We start from the raw sequence: 19007 nt of genomic DNA on the forward strand, positions 1-19007 counted from the left end.
TATGTTTATTTTATTTTAAGTTATTTATTTTTATTTGAGACAGAATGAGAGAGAGAGAGAGAGAATGGGTTTGCCAGGGCCTCCAGCCACTGCAACAAACTCTAGATGCATGTGCCACCTTGTGCAGCTGGCTTTATGTGGCTACTGAGGAACTGAACCAGGGTCCTTAGGCTTTGCAGACAAGTACCTTAGCCACTAAGCCATCTCTCCAACCCTTTAAAAATATTCTTTTCTTTATTTGCAAGCAGAGGGCGGGGGCGGATGGAGGAAAGAGGGAAAGTATGGGTGTGCCAGGGCCTTTAGCTACCACAAATGAACTCCAGATGCATGGGCCACTTTGTACATCTGGTTTTACATGGACAATGGGGAATTGATCCCAGGCCTTCAGGTTTTACAAGCAAGCACCTTTAACTGCTGAGCCTCTTCTCCAACCTTGTATAGTATTTTAAATCCTGTCCAACTGGGGCTGGAGAGATGTCTCAGAGGTTAAAGGCACTTGCTTGCAAAATTCTGGCTAACTGTGCTATGGCATACTTTGAAGATTCACTTTACCAGTTGATGTGGGCCCACAGGTGTAATATCTTAGGTTACATGTTTCTTCTCTTTTGAAATAATAATTTTGTGTCCATTTATATATATTATATATATGAATATACATATTTATTTATTTGAGAGAGAAAGAGGCAGATAGAGAATGGTTGTGCCAGGGCCTCTAGCCACTGCAAACAAACTCCAGATGCATATGCCACCATGTGCATCAGGTTTACATCCAGCCTCGATCTGGGGTCCTTAGGCTTCACAGGCAAGCGCTTAACCGCTAAGCTATCTCTCCAGCCCACCTGTTTGTTTGTTTGTTTGTTTATGTTATACTGAAAACAAAGTGTTATTTTCAGGTAGAGTCTCACTCTAGTCCAGGCTGACCTGGAATTCACTCTGTAGTCCTAGGCTGGCTTTGAATTCATAGCGATCCTCCTACCTCTGCCTCCCCAGGGCTGAGATTAAAGGTGTGCACCTCCATGTCTGGTCTAGACATTTTTAGCTGGGGTTGGTGGAGCAAGCCTTTTTCTTTTTTCTTTTTTTGGTTTTTCGAGGTAGGGTCTCACTCTAGCCCAGGCAAACCTGGAGTTCACTATGTAGTCTCAAGGTGGCCTCAAACTTTCAGTGATCCTCCTACTTCTGCTTCCTAAGTACTGGGATTAAAGATGGGTGCCACCATGCCCAGCTTAAACATTTTTAAATAGCAACATAGTAATCCAAGTGGTTGGGCCCTGTTAATATATAGTTTTTCTTTTCCTTGGTAGGAGGAAATTTTATTGTTTTGGCTCTAGTTTTTTGGATTTAAAATAGATGTACCCCCCCAAATGGAGTTCTTAGATAATTATTAAGTATCCAAATGTAAAAGATTTAAGAAATTTGTTATGGGGCTGGGGAGATGGACTGGGATGATGGCTCAGCAGGGGAAGGGCTTGTTGTAGCAGTGTGAACAAGAACCGGAGTGTAGACCTGCTGCACACACAAGGTGCCAGGTGTGGGGGTGTGTGCTGGGAGGTGGCATCAGGAGGAACCCCAGGCTTAGTGGTAGCTAGTCAAGCTCAGACTGTGAGCTTTAAATTCCATGAGACAGCCTGTCTCAAAAGTGTAAGATGGCACTGGGCGTGGTGGCACATGCCTTTAATCCCAGCACTTGGGAGGCAGAGGTAGGAGGATCCCCATGAGTTTGAGGCCACCGTGATGACTACATAGTGAATTCCAGGTCAAAAAAACAACAACAAAAAACCCCCAAATTGTAAGATGGGGTCTGACTGAGGAGGACACATGGTGTAAACCTCTGGCCTCCACATGCATATATGTGTACAAGTACCTGCATACATACACATGTGTACCCACATGTGAGCATGTGAGTTTATACATGCCACATACATATCCATATCCCCCCCCCAAGAAACATAAGAGAGGGCTGGAGGATGGCTTAGTGATTAAGGCACTTGCCTTCAAAGCCAAAGGACCCAGGTTTGATTCCCCAGGATCCATGTAAGCCAGACCCACGAGGTGGAGCATGCATCGATAGTTTGTTTTTAGTGGCTGACCCTGACCTGCCTATTATCTTCTCTCTCTCTTTCTCTTGCTCTCCCCTCCCTCCCTCCCTCTCTTTATCTCTGCCCCCCTAAAATGAATAAATAAAACTAAAAAAAGAGAAATACAAGCCAGGAGTGGTAGCACATGCCTTTAATCTCAGCACTTGGGAGACAGAGGTAGGAGGATCCCCATGAGTTCAAGGCCACCCTGAGATTACAGAATGAATTCCAGGTCAGCCTGGGCTAGAAGTAAGACCCTATCTCAAACACATACACACACACACACACACACACACACACACACACACACACACACACACACACACACAAAAGAGAGAGAGAGAAAGAGAGAGAGGAAAAGAAAATATGAGAGAGTGAAAGGTAACAAATGTCCAAGGGCTTTGAGTTTAGTTACTTTGGCACAGTTGATGCCGAGGACCACCAAGCTTTTCAGAAACCTACTTGAATGTGCCCTCAGAAAAAGTGAGCACAACTTTGAGGTGAGGAATACAAACCTTAGAGTTTATCTCCTAGTTCTGTAAAACAAGATGTAGTGGGAAGTACCCAATAGGATACTTTCCATCCAGGCCAAAGAGAGTCTTTGATGTCATGTTTTTTTTTTTTTTTTTTCCAGTTGAGAGTTACCTGGTTTTGGCTATAAGTTGTTTCGTTTTTCTCATGGGGGCTCACAGTAGAAGCCTATGTGACCAATTTTGAATTTGTAGTTCTTTAGGAAAGTCTCTCTAACAGTGCATTACGTCTCTCTTCAGCAGAGATGTTCATACAGTCCTCTGTCCTTTTTTTGTTTTTCAAGGTAGGGTCTCGCTCTAGTCCAGGCTGATGTGGAATTCACTCTGTAGTCTTAGGGTGGCCTTGAACTCAATGCACTCCTCCTACCTCTGCCTCCCATGTGCTGGGTTTAAAGGCTTATACCACCACAACTGTCCCTCTGTCCACTTTGTAGAATTCCCAGTAATTTTTTATAAGGGATAATTGGTATTTCCTAAAAGAGGTGGATCTGAGATGTCTAACTAGTGGGAGGGGTTGGGAAGACAGTTCAGTCAGTAAAGTACATTCATAAGGACCTGAAGTTGATCCCCAAAACCCACATAAAATGCCAGTCATGGTGGCACATACCTGCCATCCCAGTGTTGGGGAGGCAGAGACAAGTGGGTCCCTGGGGTTTGCTAAGCAGCCAGTCTAGCCTAACTGGTGAGCTCCAGGCCAGTGAAAGACCCTGTCTCAAAAAGAGATGGGCAAGACCTAAGGATAACAGCTGATATCCTCTGGCCCCAATATGCACACAGACATGCACATACATGTGTGTTTACAGTACACAGATGTGCACCCCTCACATATACCAAAAGAGAAAGAAAAGAAAGATAAAAGAAGAAAGAAAAGAACTAGAGTATTTGGTCAGTTTTGACAGTATTTTTGGTATTAATTGTTTATTTTATTCATTATTGCCTCCCTGTATTAACCTAGTGTTTTAAGACATATGCAATGCTGGTTTGGGACAGGCCCTCCCTTCACAATTATACTTTAAGGGTTTGGTAATCTGTTTCCTCAAAGTCTTGGATATGAAAATGATTCTGTGATGTGGATTCCTAGTCTTAATCTCTCTGTTTCTCCCTCCTTCCTTTCTTCTCTCTTCCTCCCTCCCTACCCCTCTCTCTGAATCTTTTTCTAGGTGTCCTTATGATAACCTGAACTGAGTTGTCCCAAGCCAAATTCATCTTTTTAGATTCTCTCTTGTTTCTACCAATTCTCTGCATTTATCCCAGTCAACAAAATTTACTGTTTCCATGTAAAGTTCTATATTCTGGTCAGGCCAGTTAGTTGTCTGATTATTTAAGAGCTTGAGAATTGTAGTTCTGTCAAAGATTAGGGATAAAAGTAATAAAATAACAAAGGTCTAGTGAACAGTCAGTCTAATTGATAACTTGGTTTTAACAGCACATTATTTTTGTTTAGTTTTTTTGTGGTGCTAAGGATTGAACCTCAGGCCTCATGCATGCCCTACAAGTGTTCTACCTCTGAGCTCTAGCCCTAGCATTACTGAATTTAAGCATTATACAGTAGGGACTGAGGACATAGCTCAATGGTGGGGTGCTCTCCTATGTACACTATGCCCTGGATTCAACTCTCAGTAGTAAAACTTATGTGGATGCCTCTGCTTCAGGCTTTAATACAGACTGCTTAGGCTCAGTTGAATGGAAGTGTTGAATGGGAATGTGTATGCTATCTTCTCCTGTGCCTGAGATCCCAGTACCTGGGAAGTTGAGGCAGGAGGATTACTTTGAGTTCTAGGGCTGCCTGGGCTACATCATTTATTTGTTCCAGGCCAGCAACGGGTTACAACATGAGACCCTGTCTCTGGAGACTAAAAGCAACAAGAAGACTTCCGACCTCATCCAGAATGCGGAGAGCTTGGTTATCTTTCCTGTCTCACAACTTCTTCAGGGGCCAGCACAAGTTCAGCTTTCAGAGCAGTCTCCTTCCAGATGTGTGTATCAAACGTTGTTCCAGACAACACCTGGAAGGCGACATGAGCTGCCTTCTCTGTGGGACTCAGCACCTTTGGAAATCAGTAGCAGCTTCCCATGTTCTCAGTGCTTTATTATATATGTGCACTCCATGCACTTTGGCTGTGTAAACTCCCCGATGGTAGACCTTGTGGTTGCTGCTTCTGGTTAACACCCACCCTCAGAACTCCCCATCTGCTCCATTGAATAGTCCACCCATATCTGATTTTAGAAAACCAACTGTTATTGGGATGTGTAAGTTACTTTGTTTAATAATTATTCTCAAAGTGATTTGTTGAAGCTCCTGTGACGTTTATTCAATACTCAGGATTGGCTCGGGAGATGACTCAGCGGTTAAAGGCACTTGCTTGAAAAGCCTGCTGGCCTGGGGTCAGTTCCCCAGTACCCATGTAAACCCAGATGCATCAAGCGGTATAAACATCTGGAGTTTGTTTGCAGTAGAGTACACCCATTCTGATTCTCTCTTCCCCCTCTTCCCTCACAAATTAATTAATAAAAATATTTTCAAAATAGACTAGATTGTTTTTAAGAATACTTGTTTCCTTCTGGTCTTGATTCCATCTGATAGCTGTGCTTAGAAAAAAATTAGAAGGTGAAGAATACAAAGAGAAATACTAGCTTTTGCCTTTCCTATAAATGAAATGCTTCTCCTGCATGGAGCAGCCCCACCATACTTTCCCATCAGCTCACTTTGGCATCTAATTATTGAATCTGATTAATCGTAATCCTGTGTACAACCAGTTCCCTCTGTCTGGTGGCATGTTTTCCCATCAGCAGTAATCAACATCTATAAGTAAGTGAAACTGCTTTCAATGATGTGTAATGTTGTATAATGATAGGTATAATATGGTCAGTGATTGAATATTTTTGTTTGCTCAAGGGAATTTTATTTAAAGTTTAAAAGCTGCAGGCATAAGCACAAGCTTCCTTGAAAGCTTTGGTTTCTAAGAAGTGGACATTGCAGAGCACTGTCAGGAAGGGCTGCAAAATATTCAAATGCCCAAAACCCAAATCACAGTCGGTTAAAATTTGAATGCATGTTGCATTATAGCTTATCAATTTTAGGTTAAATAACACATTGTAGTTGGAACCTTAATGTGCATTTGTGCTAATTATGGTGCATTTGGGCCCTTTATAAGTTCAAAAGTGACTATATATTATATATTTGCAATTATAAAGATTTATCATTCTTTCCACTTTGCCTTTGTGACTGGTAATTATCATGTAAACTTAACTGGCTGTCAGGTTGTCCCTAGCCACACAGCAGTTCCATGATGTGTTTTACTGGTGTGCTGGCCTCTTCATCTGCTGTTGGGCACAAACATGTCGTTTCATTGCTTTTGCTTTAGCGTCTTTACTCAAAAGTGCAAAGTAAAATCCTTACTAAACGAGTGTCTTATGAGGATCAATGAGGTTATATGTGATGTGTATGAAAGTCATTTGTAAATTGTAAAGTGCCTACTAGATGAAAGTTACTTGTTATTGAGAGAAAATTGGTGTCTCAGACATTATCATGGTTATATTCACTTTACCAGATCTGTATATTCCTAGTATTAAAATCCATTGGCTTTGGTGCACATCTTTATTAAATACTGAATTGTAACAATTATTTCTTACATGTTCTCTGCATGTTCTTGGGAACACATGTGGTATGCTGTTAATGTTCAACAGTTGACTTTGCAGGAGAGTCTCAGTTTGTGGCATTTTCTGCTTTCCAAGCTCTAACCACTGCCACCATAGCTAATTCCAAGTCACCAATATGCTGTCACTGAATGATGAGTTGGAAAAAGATACGTCTAGATCAACTGACCTGAGCCCTCAGAAGCCTGCTCCAGTGCATGCTAGACTAAGAGAGACAGTCGGGTCTTAGAAGTGGAGTTACACAGGACCATATACAGACTTCTAGATTTAGATTCAAAACCTTTAAGAGGGGCTGAAGAGATGGCTCAGTGGTTAAGACGCTTGCCTGCAAAAGTCTAACAACCCTGGTTTGACTCCCCAGTACACACATAGAGCCAGATGCACGAAATGGTACATGCATCAGAGTTCATTTGCAGTGGCTGGAGACACACCCATTCTCTCTCCCTCTCTCTTTCTTCCTCCCTCCCGCCTTGCAAGTAAATAAATAAATATATTAAAAAACCAAACTTCTAAGAATATAGAACTGTCTCTGATGGTTAGAAATCAGAGTCAGGCTTGGATTCTTCTGATTCTGAACTTACTAACTTATGACTTTTGGGCAAGTCAAAGTATTTTTTTTTTAATTTATTTATTTATTTATTTGAGAGCGACAGACACAGAGAGAAAGACAGATAGAGGGAGAGAGAGAGAATGGGCGCGCCAGGGCTTCCAGCCTCTGCAAACGAACTCCAGACGCCTGCGCCCCCTTGTGCATCTGGCTAACGTGGGACCTGGGGAACCAAGCCTCGAACCGGGGTCCTTAGGCTTCACAGGCAAGTGCTTAACCGCTAAGCCATCTCTCCAGCCCAAGTATTTTTAAATTAATTATTTTTGACATTTTATACATAGAGTATTTTGATCATTCACTCCTCTATGACCCTCTCTTGTCCCCTCTCTTTCCTGCTGAACCCTTTCCTCTTTCCCACTTGCCCCCGCCTACTTTCATGTCTTTTCTTCTGGTGATCCACTGAGTTTAATTAGGGCTGCTTACATGAGCACGGGTGGGTGGTGGTTTGCTGGAGCATGGGCTTGCCAGAGCTAGACCACTGAAGAACATGTCTCCCCCTCCAGCAACCATTAGATGCCAGTAACTCCTGGGGGAGAGGTGGTTCTCATGAGCCCTCTAATGATGGGATGTGGACAGACCCACTATTGTGCAGGTGACCACAGCTGCTGTGACTTTCTGCAGTGGCCATGTCATGTCCTGAAGACAGAGTTTGTTGTTGTTGTTTTTAAATGGTTCTTTAAAAATTCTTTTTGTTTTGTTTTATTTTTATTTATTTATTTGATAGTGACAGAGAGAAGGAGGCAGAGAGAGAGAGAGAGAGAGAATGTGTGCTTCAGGACCTCCAGCCACTGCAAACGAACTCCAGATGCATGCGCCCCCTTGTGCATCTGGCTAACGTGAGTCTTGGGGAATCGAGCCTCGAATTGGGGTCCTTAGGCTTCACAGGCAAGCTCTTAACCACTAAGCCATCTCTCCAGCCCTGAAGACAGTGTTTTACAACACTTCAGCCCCATTTTCTGGCTTTTACATTCTTTCTTCCTCCTCTTTTCATGATGTTCTCTGAGCCTTGGAGGAGGTGATAGTCACTTATTCTCTGCACTTTTGACCAGATATGAGTCTCTGAAGTAACTTTCACCACTGGGAAAAGAAGCTGCTCTGACCAAAGTTGAGAGCAGCACTGATTTATGGTATAAACAGAAATAATTTAGAAGAGTGGCTGGGGAGGTAGATGGCTCAGTAGTAAAAAGTGCTTGCAAGGGGCTGGAGAGATGGCTTGGCAGTTAAGGTCTGTGAAGCCCAAGGACCCAGGTTCAATTCCCAGTACCCACATAAGCCAAACACACAAGGTAACACGTATCTGGAGTTTGTTTGCAGTAACTAGAAGCCCTGGTGTGCCCATTCTCTCTCTCTCTTAATCTCTTTCTCTATCTATCTGTGAATGATCTGCCTCTCAAATAAATAAAATGCCTTTAAAAAAACTTTTTAAAAAGTGTGCGGCTCCAGGGTTCAGTTCCTCAGTGCCCACATAAAGCCAGATGCACAGAGTGGCACATGCATCTGGAGTTTGTTTGCAGCAGCAAGAGGTCCTGGCACACCCATTCTCATTCTCTCTGCTTCCCTCCCTTTCTCCCTTCCCCTCTGTCTGCTTTTACACACACACACACACACACACACACACACACACACACACACGGCATTTAAGTCAAATATTCTTGAGCCTCATTTTAATCAGTAAAACAGGCAATTTCTGCTCTCAGAAATGAAATTTCTAAACACTATGTACCTCTTTTTTTTTTTTCCAGAGGAAGACTATATATCCTTTTATATATTTTATTCATTTTGTTTATTTATTTAAGAGTGACAGACAGAGAGATAAAGAGGCAGATATATGTAGAGAGAGAAAGTGGGCTCTCCAGGGCCTCCAGCTACTGCAAACAAAATCCAGGTGCATGCTCCCCCTTGTGCATCTGGCTAATGTGGGTCTAGGAATTGAGCCTTGAACCAGGGTCCTTAGGCTTCACAGGCAAGCGCTTAACCACTAAGCCATCTCTCCAGCCCAAGACTATATATCTTTATAAAGGTCAGCAGTGGTTGTTGTCTACCCTTGCATGGTTCTGATAATATGTCATACTGAGTTTTATATATTTATTTTGTATTTTAGCTGACATGGGTTTCGCCAGATTATTCAACTCTCCTCTGAAGCCACTAGCAGATTTGGATCCAGTCGTTGTGACATTTTGGTATCGGGCTCCAGAACTCTTACTTGGTGCAAGGCATTATACAAAAGCCATTGGTAAGTTGTTCTAAATGATCCAGCAGCTTGGGCATTTAGCTCTTATTATTATATGTCAGACAGTATAGTAATACAGCAACTTGGGAGAAATGGTTTCATACCTCATTGCAAAAGTTCTATTGTCTTCTGTGTTCCTAGATTTTTTTTTTTTATTCCGGTAGGTTGAGTTGTTTAACTGTATAGGGGAATGTGCTTCTCTTAAAAGAAGAAAGCATTATTTTTCTCAGAGGATAGAGACATCTGATCCTGGTGAGTTCTTATAGAAACAAAAACATGCAAATTTTACTTTATACTTACTTAGCTGTGAAGCCCAAGGACCCAGGTTCAATTCCCAGTACCCACATAAGTCAAACACACAAAGTGACACATGTGTCTGGAGTTTGTTTGCATTAGCTAGAGGCCCTGGTGTGCCCATTCTCTCTCTCTCAAAAGAATTGATCAAAAGAATTGGAGAGAAGTTTAGAATTATTTTCTTCACAAAAAGAAAAATAGAAGAACAGGTGAAGCATTGGAAAGGATTCTTATCTGGAAAAAAGTTAGCTTCCAAGTTTCCAAAGCAAGAAGTAAAACAACATTCAGCATTTCTCTCGCTATTAGTGTTAGAATATAGTTTCTCCAGTGGCGTGGGAGATTTGGTGTAAGTAGACGAGCTATGCTCAGCAACTTGCCAGAATACCAAGAATGAGATGGATTGTGGGGGAGACAAACTTACAAAACTGAGTAAGAAGGACTTATAAACATATTCATACTCAGTAGGTCTTATGGAGATTTAAAATCTGCCTGGCCTCTTAGAGGGTGGACTCAACTATGGAGTAAGAATCAACAGATTAAGAATTTTCCTCAAGCCTGGAGATTTTTCTTTTTGGTTTTTCAAGATAGGGTCTCACATCTCATGTCTCACTCTAGCCCAGCTGACCTGGAATTTGCTATGTAGTCTCAGGGTTGCCTCAAACACATGGAAATCCTCTTGCCCCTGCCTCCCGAGTGCTGGGATTAAAGGCATGTGCCACCATGCCTGTCTCAATTTGTATTTTTTTATGAGCAAGAGAGGGATATAAAATTGGTGTGCCAAGGCCTCTAGCCACTGCATTCGAACTCCAGATGCATGCGCCACCTTGTATGTCTGGCTTACATGGGTTCTAGGGAGTCAAACCTGGGTCCTTAGGCTTTGTAGGCAAACACCTTAACCACTAAGCCATCTCAAACCGGAACATTTCTCCCAAGAGAAGGCAAGGAGAGGGTAAATAGTAGCACTTGGGGGTTTGGTTCTGTAAAGTGCCTGCATTTCCCAAGCATATTCCTGTGTTCCTTTCCTTTAAAATTCTGTTTATTGGTTTTAGGCTGATTCTAGTTTTGGCTACCATTAACTGTTTTTGTTGAGTTTTATAATGCTGTTAAAAATACAGTAAAGCAACAGGGCTGAGCCTGCCAAGGCCCTGCTGTCTGTCGAGGAGGACTGCGGTAGCTGTCTAAGAGAAGCAGAAGAACTGCACAAGCCATTGGTGATGGTGTATGCCTTTAATCCTAACACTTAGCAGGCTGAGGTGGGAGGAATGCCATAAGTTCAAGGCCAGTCTAGAGCTACAGGATGAGTTACAGGCCAGTCTGGGCGGAAGTGAGACCTGCCTGAAAAACAAAACCAAAAGAGAACTGCAGAGCAAAATGGAAGGGATGGAGGGGCCCCAAGAGTGAGAGCCACCAGTCCACCAGTCAGCATGGCTGCGCTTATATGCCAGCAGGTGACTTCTACAATGCTTTTTTTTTTAATTTTAGTTCACCTAAAAAAAAAAAAAAAAAAAAACCTTTGTATTTTCGTTTTTAAAGAAAGAGGAAGAGAGGCTGGCATGGTGGCGTACGCCTTTAATTCCAGCACTTGGAGGCAGAGGTGGGAGGATCGTGAGAGTTTGAGGTCACCCTGAGGCTACATAGGGAATTCTAGGTCAGCCTGAGCTAGAGTGAAATCCTACCTCTAAAAACCAAAAGAAGAAGAAGGGGGAGGAGGAGAGAGGGAGAGAGAGACAGAGAAAAAGGGGTTGGGAGAGAATGGGCACACCATGGCCTTCAGCTACTGCAAATAAACTCCAGAAGCATGTGACACCTTGTGTTTCTGGCTTACATGGGTCCTGGGGAATCAAACCTAGGTCCTTAGGCTTTGCAGGCAAGCACCTTAACTGCTAAGCCATCTCTCCAGCACTAATTTTACTTCTTATACATTTTATTTATATTTATTTACTTATTTGAGAGAGAAAGAGATGGAGAGATAGAAGGGGCATGCCAGGACCTTCAGCTGCTGCAAACAAACTCCAGATGCATGAGCTACCTTATGTATCTGGCTTACGTGGGTCCTGGGGAATCCAAGATGGGCCATTTGGCTATGCAGGCAAGTGCCTTAATTACTAAGCCATCTCTCCAGCCCACAGTCTGTGTTTTTGAGACTTAGTTGTCTGTCATTATTCAGATCTCCTACAACTATTGGAAATAGTCCATTAGAAAGCCTTAAAAAAGATGAAAAGATAAGTAGGGAATGTGGTTGTTTGGGGGGGTGGTTCAGGGAAAGGAGGAGTGTTAATTACAAATAATAGGTGGTGGGCAGGAAAGATGGTAGCTAACCCAGGGCACAGTTAGTGAATAGAGGGTATAGAATCAGTTGAGTGCCATATGACTCTTGCCCTCACCTAAAACAGTGCAGTCTTTATCGAGAAGGGAGATTGCCCATTAAGAACAAGAATGTTTAGCCAAAATCTTCTATTAGACTAAATGATTTTGCACCAAAGTTGGTCTCTCTCTTAGAGCTTAATCTATAGTAAGTGTAGGGTGGCTCACTCTAGAGCTTCTTCTGTAGTAAGTCCAGGGAGGGCTCACCCTAGAGCTTCTTCTGTAGTAAGTCCAGGGAAGGCTCACTTTAGAGCTTCTTCTGTAGTAAGTCCAGGGAGGGCTTACCCTAGAGCTTCTTCTGAAGTAAGTCCAGGGAGGGCTCACTCTAGAGCTTCTTCTGTAGTAAGTCCAGGGAAGGCTCACTTTAGAGCTTCTTCTGTAGTAAGTCCAGGGAGGGCTTACCCTAGAGCTTCTTCTGAAGTAAGTCCAGGGAGGGCTCACTCTAGAGCTTCTGTGGTAAGTCCAGGGGAGGGCTCACTCTGGAGCTTCTTCTGTAGTAAGTCCAGGGGAGGGTTCACCCTAGAGCTTCTTCTGTAGTAAGTCCAGGGAAGGCTCACTTTAGAGCTTCTTCTGTAGTAAGTCCAGGGAGGGCTCACCCTAGAGCTTCTTCTGTAGTAAGTCCAGGGAAGACTCACTTTAGAGCTTCTTCTGTAGTAAGTCCAGGGAGGGCTTACCCTAGAGCTTCTTCTGAAGTAAGTCCAGGGAGGGCTCACTCTAGAGCTTCTGTGGTAAGTCCAGGGGAGGGCTCACCCTAGAGCTTCTTCTGTAGTAAGTGCAGGGGAGGGTTCACCCTAGAGCTTCTTCGGTAGTAAGTCCAGGGAAGGCTCACTTTAGAGCTTCTTCTGTGGTAAGTCCAGGGGAGGGCTCACTCTGGAGCTTCTTCTGTAGTAAGTCCAGGGGAGGGTTCACCCTAGAGCTTCTTCTGTACTAAGTCCAGGGAGGGCTCACTCTAGAGCTTCTTCTGTACTAAGTCCAGGGGAAGGCTCATTCTAGAGCTTCTTCTGTAGTAAGTCCAGGGATGGCTCACTCTAGAGCTTCTTCTGTAGTAAGTCCAGGGGAGGGCTCACTCTACAACTTCTTCTGAAGTAAGTCCAGGGGAGGGCTTACCCTAGAGCTTCTTCTGTAGTAAGTCCAGGGAGGGCTCACTGTAGAGCTTCTTCTGTACTAAGTTCAGGGAGGGCTCACTCCAGAACTTCTTCTGTAGTAAGTCCGGAAGGGCTCACTCTAGAGCTTCTTCTGTAGTAATTCCAGGGAGGGCTCACTCTAGAGCTTCTTCTGTAGTAAGTCCAGGGGAGGGTTCACCCTAGAGCTTCTTCTGTAGTAAGTGCAGGGAGGGCTCACCCTAGAGCTTCTTCTATAGTAAGTCCAGGGGAGGGTTCACCCTGGAGCCTCTTCTGTAGTAAGTCCAGGGGAGGGTTCACCCTAGAGCTTCTTCTATAGTAAGTGCAGGGAGGGCTCACTCTAGAGCTTCTTCTGTAGTAAGTCCAGGGGAGGGTTCACCCTAGAGCTTCTTCTGTAGTAAGTGCAGGGAGGGCTCACTCTAGAGCTTCTTCTGTAGTAATTCCAGGGGAGGGCTCACCCTAGAGCTTCTTCTGTAGTAAGTCCAGAGGAGGGCTCACTCTGGAGCCTCTTCTGTATTAAGTCCAGGGAGGGCTCACCCTGGAGCTTCTTCTGTAGTAAGTCCAGGGGAGGACTCACTTTAGAGCTTCTTCTGTGGTAAGTCCAGGGAGGGCTCACCCTGGAAGTTGCTAATAGTAAGTCCTGGGGAGACCTTTTTTTTTTTTTAAACATACTTTTTAGACATTTCTATTGTATTTGGAGAGCCTCGTTTTGTTAGAAGCATGATTTTAGGATTTTTATCATTTTTACCACATTCTTTTTACTGTTGAGATGAAGATAGTTGTGATTTTGGGGCTGGAGATATTGATTAGCAGTTAACATCACTTGCTTGCAAAACCTGATGGCCTGGTTTCAGTTGCCCAGTACTCATGTAAAGCCATGGCACATGTGTCTGGCATTCATTCATAGTGACAGGATGCCCTTGTGTGCCCATATTCACTCTTAATCTGTTTTAGTGTCTCTCTCAATAAATAAAAATATCTTTAAATATTTTATTTATTTGTTTGTGATAGGGAGGCTGATAGAGAGAATGGGCACACCAGGGCCTCCAGCCACTGCAAATGAACTCCAGACGCACCTTGTATCACCTTGTGCATGTGGCTTTACATGGGTACTGGGGAATCAAACCTGGGTCCTTTGGTTTTGTAGGCAAGTGCATTTACCACTAAGCCATCTCTCAAGCCCTAAAAGATATTTTTAGAAAATGAGAAAATAAAGGCAACTGGATAGAAGTTGAAAACCAATTGCATTTCTTTTTCCTCAAAGAAAGGAGAACTGAAAATCAATTATAATCAGCTTTCAATTTACTTGCACCATAAAGGATACTTATCTCTTAAAGCTAAAAATGACTAGGGCTGGAGAGATGGCTTAGTGGTTAAGGTGTTTGCTTGCAAAGCCAAAGGATCCCAGTTCAATTCTCCAGGACCCATGTAAGCCAGACATATAAGGGGCACATGCATCTGGAGTTCATTTGCAGTGGCTGGAGGCCCTGGCATGCCCATTCTCTCTCTGCCTCTTTATCTCTCTCAAATAAATAAATAAATAAATAAAATACATTTTTAAGAAAATGGCATCACTAGCCAGGTATAGTGGTGTCCACCTGTAATCCAAGTGTTGGGAGTCTAGAGCAAGCAGGAAGATTGTGATTGAGTTCAAGGCTAATCTGGGTTATATTGTGGGACCCTGTTTACAAACAAACAAACACAAACTGCCCAAAACAAACTAATTTTTAATTTTAGTGGCATCCTAATTATCCATTCTCAGTTGAATTTAGTAAAAAGTTAAGACAGAGAAGATGGGTGATCCCCCCAAATCAGTTATTTGGGCTTGGAATATGTTCATAATAGACATATTTAAGTACAAACATATTCACTCCTTCTCATTTTTCTCCCTATCTGGCCCATGTCAGAAATGAGTCAGAGGATAAGAAAAAGAATTTTATGATATGATATCAATAGAGGTTTATGGAGTGACATTTACTGGGGAGAGTGGCATGGGTGTGTGTGTGTGTGTGTGTGTGTGTGTGTGTGTGTGTGTGTACATGCACGTACGCGTGTGCAGAGCAAATCACTGGTCGAGGAAAGAGACATGACAAGTGGGTATAGATGGGCCAGGAGCCAGATTTAAAATCATAAGCTGAGTCAGGAGATAGTTGAATTTAACACTGCTTGCTTTTCTGGGGTTCCTTGTCTTAATAGAGAAGCCAGGAATAGGCATGACTGACAACTTGCGTAGTTGTCCTAGCTGACTGTACAGTGTAGTTGAAGCAGCCTGGAGGAAGAGGGATGGAAGTGCTAGGGCAAGCGTGACAGAAAACGTGATGGGGACAGAAAGGAGTTAAAGAGCGGATGCTGAGTGATGCTGCTGCTGCTGCTGGCCTGGGCTGTGTCATTAAGGAGGTTAAATTATGTTTTATAGCCTTTCATGATGGCAGGCAATGGTGTGATAAAAATGGTTATTGAAAGGATATACTCCCATTATCCAGAAGGCTGACTTGCGTGAAGAGACATATAACTCTTAAATGGGGTCAGAAAAAAGGCATTACTATATGGATTTTTCTATCTGACAATTTGCTTTGCAACAGAATGTGACATTTATTCTAGTTTGCAAACACAGGTAAACTCGTTTGGTTTATCTGGAGTAACATTGTGTAACTATACTTTCCTATATTATAACATAACTCCTAGCATTGTTATCTTTTTTCTTTGTTTATTTTTATTTATTTATTTGAGAATGACAGGGAAAGGAAGAGAGAGAGAGAGAGAGAGAGAGAGAGAGAGAGAGAGAGAGAGAGAGAGAGAGAGAATGGCGCTCCAGGGCCTCTAGCCACTGCAAACAAACTCTAGATGCATGTGCCGCCTTATGCATCTGGCTTACATGGGTCCTGGAGAATCAAGCCTTGAACCAGGGTCCTTGGGCTTCATAAACAAGTGCTTAACTGCTAAGCCATCTCTCCAGCCCCAGCATTATTATCTTTTAAAAACACTAAATAGTGCTTATTTAAATGGATAAAAGTTAATTAACTTATACCATTGTAAATATAATCTGATAGTCTCAAAATACAAACTTTTTAGTCTTTCAAGATATAAAGCCCAATGGAATAATTAATTTACAATTAGTGATTTTAAATAGTTAATGAATTTTTTTTTTCTTTTTGTGGTGATGAGAATTAAGCCTGGGGTTTTGTGCATGTAGGTAAGCACCCTGCTACCCAGCTTTATTTATTTTTTTTTTTTAAAGCTGAGTCTGGTGGTTTCTCAGACAAAAGGTAGGTTCTCCAAACCCATTGATTATCTGTGTACACTCAAACTTTATGTGTTGCTTTGCCATTCTGCACTTAGTTGCTTCAAAGGAATTCATCCACGCTGATGGTGATAATACTGTTTCATCCTCTCACATCTGAGTATTACAGCTCATGTTAGATGAACACTTCGCTGCTTCTGTGATGAAGTGGTGGCTAGATATGATTTTGCCTAAGTCTAAAGAATTTGTTGTGGAGTATGGGAGATGGCACAGTGGCTTAAGTATTTGATTGCAGAGCCTCCTAGCCCAGATTTGATTGCCTAGCACTCACGTAAAGCCAGGCAGAATGCTGGGGCATGCATCTGCAGTGTGTTTGCAGCAGCAAGAGGCCCTAGAGTACGCATATGTACACACACACACTCAAACATACATGCATATGTACAAGTAAATTAAATATTTAAAAATAAAGGATGGTAGCACAAGCCTGTCATATCAGCATGTAGGAGCTAAGGCAGGAAGACTGTGAGATTGAGACCAACCTTGGCTACTTAAGGAGAGGGTGTCTTAAACTTCCACCAAAAAACAAAAAAGTGTTGCTTGCCAAGTTTTTTTTCTAAGTCAAACCTTCAATCTGAATTTTTTTGTTTGTTTTGTTTGTCGAGGTAGGGTTTCACTCTGGCCCAGGCTGATGTGGAATTAACTGTGTAGTCTCAGGGTGGCCTTGAACTCATGGTGATCCTCCTACTTCTGCCTCCCAAATACTGGCATTAAAGGCATGTACCACCATGCCCAGCCTTCAATCTGAAAATTTATGCTTGTTTTATTTAACTTCCAATTTGTTACATGACCATATAGTTGTTTCATGTCACATATTTACTGTTTTCTTAGTATATTTATTGTACTTTGTAGATTGCTAATTGAGAAGTGTTTTGCTTTGTATGTTGGAATTATACCCAAGAATTATAACTAAGGAAATGTAGTGTATTTGCATGCAAACTTGATTTTTTTTTTCCTTCGTAGATATATGGGCAATAGGTTGCATATTTGCCGAGTTGTTGACCTCAGAGCCTATCTTTCACTGTCGTCAGGAAGATATAAAAACAAGCAATCCCTTTCATCATGACCAACTAGATCGGATATTTAGTGTCATGGGGTTCCCTGCAGGTAATTGATTTTCCTTTTCAAGATCATATTTTGAGTTATATTTCTAAGTGATCTCTTTTTAAAAACTGTAAATTATGTTTTATGTATAGTTTTAAACAAAACAACTTGGAGAGCTTGTGACCATGTGAGAGCCTTCCCTGGTATAATCCCAGTTACCTTTTGGGATGATTTTGGTCTCAATTGTGCTGTTCCTGCTTGGGACCCTCTTTGTTGCATTGTGGGTTCAGGTAGGCTGGCTGGGTTGCTGGATCGCTGCTCTGATGGCCTGCGGGTGCTGTGTAGGCTGTAGATGAGGAGATTCAGCATTGGAGTGACCGCGCTGTATTGCACAGAGAAGATCCACTCCATGGAGTTGCTGAGGTTGGCATGGGATAACAGAGAACACTGGAGCTGTAGAATAACATCACTATGAGGTTCTCCAGCATCTTGGGCAAAGTAACTGAAGAAAAACAAAGGTCCAAGAAAGAGAGGTGACTCAGAAAGAAGTACATGGGAGTGTGGAGCTAAAGTGAAGCAGCCACAGGACTGGTGTTTGATTGCAGACACCATCACCCGGGAGCTTCTTCTTTTGTTCCTCTGTTCTCCTAAATAGATAGAATCCTCTAGCATAACTAAACCTCAGAGAAGCTATGTTTAGCAGGTTGGGGATTTCTCCCAGCCACCAAAAGCCCAGAGGGTGGCAGAAGCAAAGCCAGTTACTCTCTGTAATAAGAACTTTCAGTCAGAATTTATTGTCAAAAGTTAAGCAGTGTTAGAAATACTAATGTGGTTTCCTTAAGTGTGACCTTTGGGAGCTTTTAGGTTGAAGCAATAAAGAGGACAATCAAACATAAAAAGAATATTTTTCTCAATTTATATTGCAAGGCAACCTTACCCAAGTAAATTTGCTTGTATATATGTGAATTGTCAAATGAATCTGAAAAATTATGTTCAAGAAAAAGTACAATAGCCCATCATTTGCCCAAACCACTTAAGTCACCTTTTGCTGATTGATAAATTCATGTATACTCAAGGCACACAGTGGCTGTATAATAATTTTCATGCTTAATTATTAAGATCTCAGTCAAAGAGCCACTCAGTTATTCAATGTGTTATGTATTGATACATAATAATTACTATTATAATAAACCAGTAAGTATACTTATTTACCTAAGATGTGTTATTATTCAAGTTAGAGTGCTTATAGTGAGTTTTGTTATTCCTTTGTCAAATCCTTAAATAAACATAAATTGAATTGTGAGGGAATTAAAGTGCACCGGTCCATATTAAAACATTGTTTTTTTCAATAAACTTTTATGTATATTAAAATTAAAAAAAACAACTTGGAGAGTTATAATAGAATGGTATTTTGGGGGCTGGAGCAAGGCCCAGCCATTAAGGTACTTGTTTGCAAAGCCAGGTCCAAGTTGGATTCCCCAGTACCCATGTAAAGCCTGATGCACAAAATTGGCCCATGCTGCATCTATAGTTTGTTTGTGGTGTCAAAAGGCCCTGGCATGCCCATTCTGTCTCAGTCTGCCTCTCTCTCTCTCTGCTTGTAAATAAATAAAATTTTAAATGTTATTTTCTGTAACACTATCTCATATTTGTTGTCAGATAAAGACTGGGAAGATATTAGGAAGATGCCAGAATACCCAACACTTCAGAAGGACTTCAGGAGAACAACGTGAGTATTTTCATGATGTCCTGGTCCTTGCGTAACACAGCAGAGAAAATGCTCAAAC

At 42.2% G+C, this 19007-nt stretch overlaps 1 protein-coding gene across 3 annotated transcripts in view; it reads left to right on the plus strand.

Moving 5' to 3' along the window:
• Cdk19 (cyclin dependent kinase 19) overlaps positions 1 to 19007 on the plus strand; it is a 174589-nt gene that overhangs the window by 122132 nt on the left and 33450 nt on the right. For all 3 annotated transcript variants that reach the window (XM_004660632.2, XM_045154452.1, XR_006638124.1), the window contains 3 exons: positions 8971 to 9102; positions 17140 to 17283; positions 18880 to 18949. In XM_004660632.2, coding sequence (XP_004660689.1) covers positions 8971 to 9102; positions 17140 to 17283; positions 18880 to 18949 — 346 coding nt within the window. The remainder of the gene's footprint in view (positions 1 to 8970; positions 9103 to 17139; positions 17284 to 18879; positions 18950 to 19007) is intronic.

The sequence above is a fragment of the Jaculus jaculus genome, chromosome 7, assembly GCF_020740685.1.
Source record: "Jaculus jaculus isolate mJacJac1 chromosome 7, mJacJac1.mat.Y.cur, whole genome shotgun sequence".
Classification (NCBI taxonomy): domain Eukaryota; kingdom Metazoa; phylum Chordata; class Mammalia; order Rodentia; family Dipodidae; genus Jaculus; species Jaculus jaculus.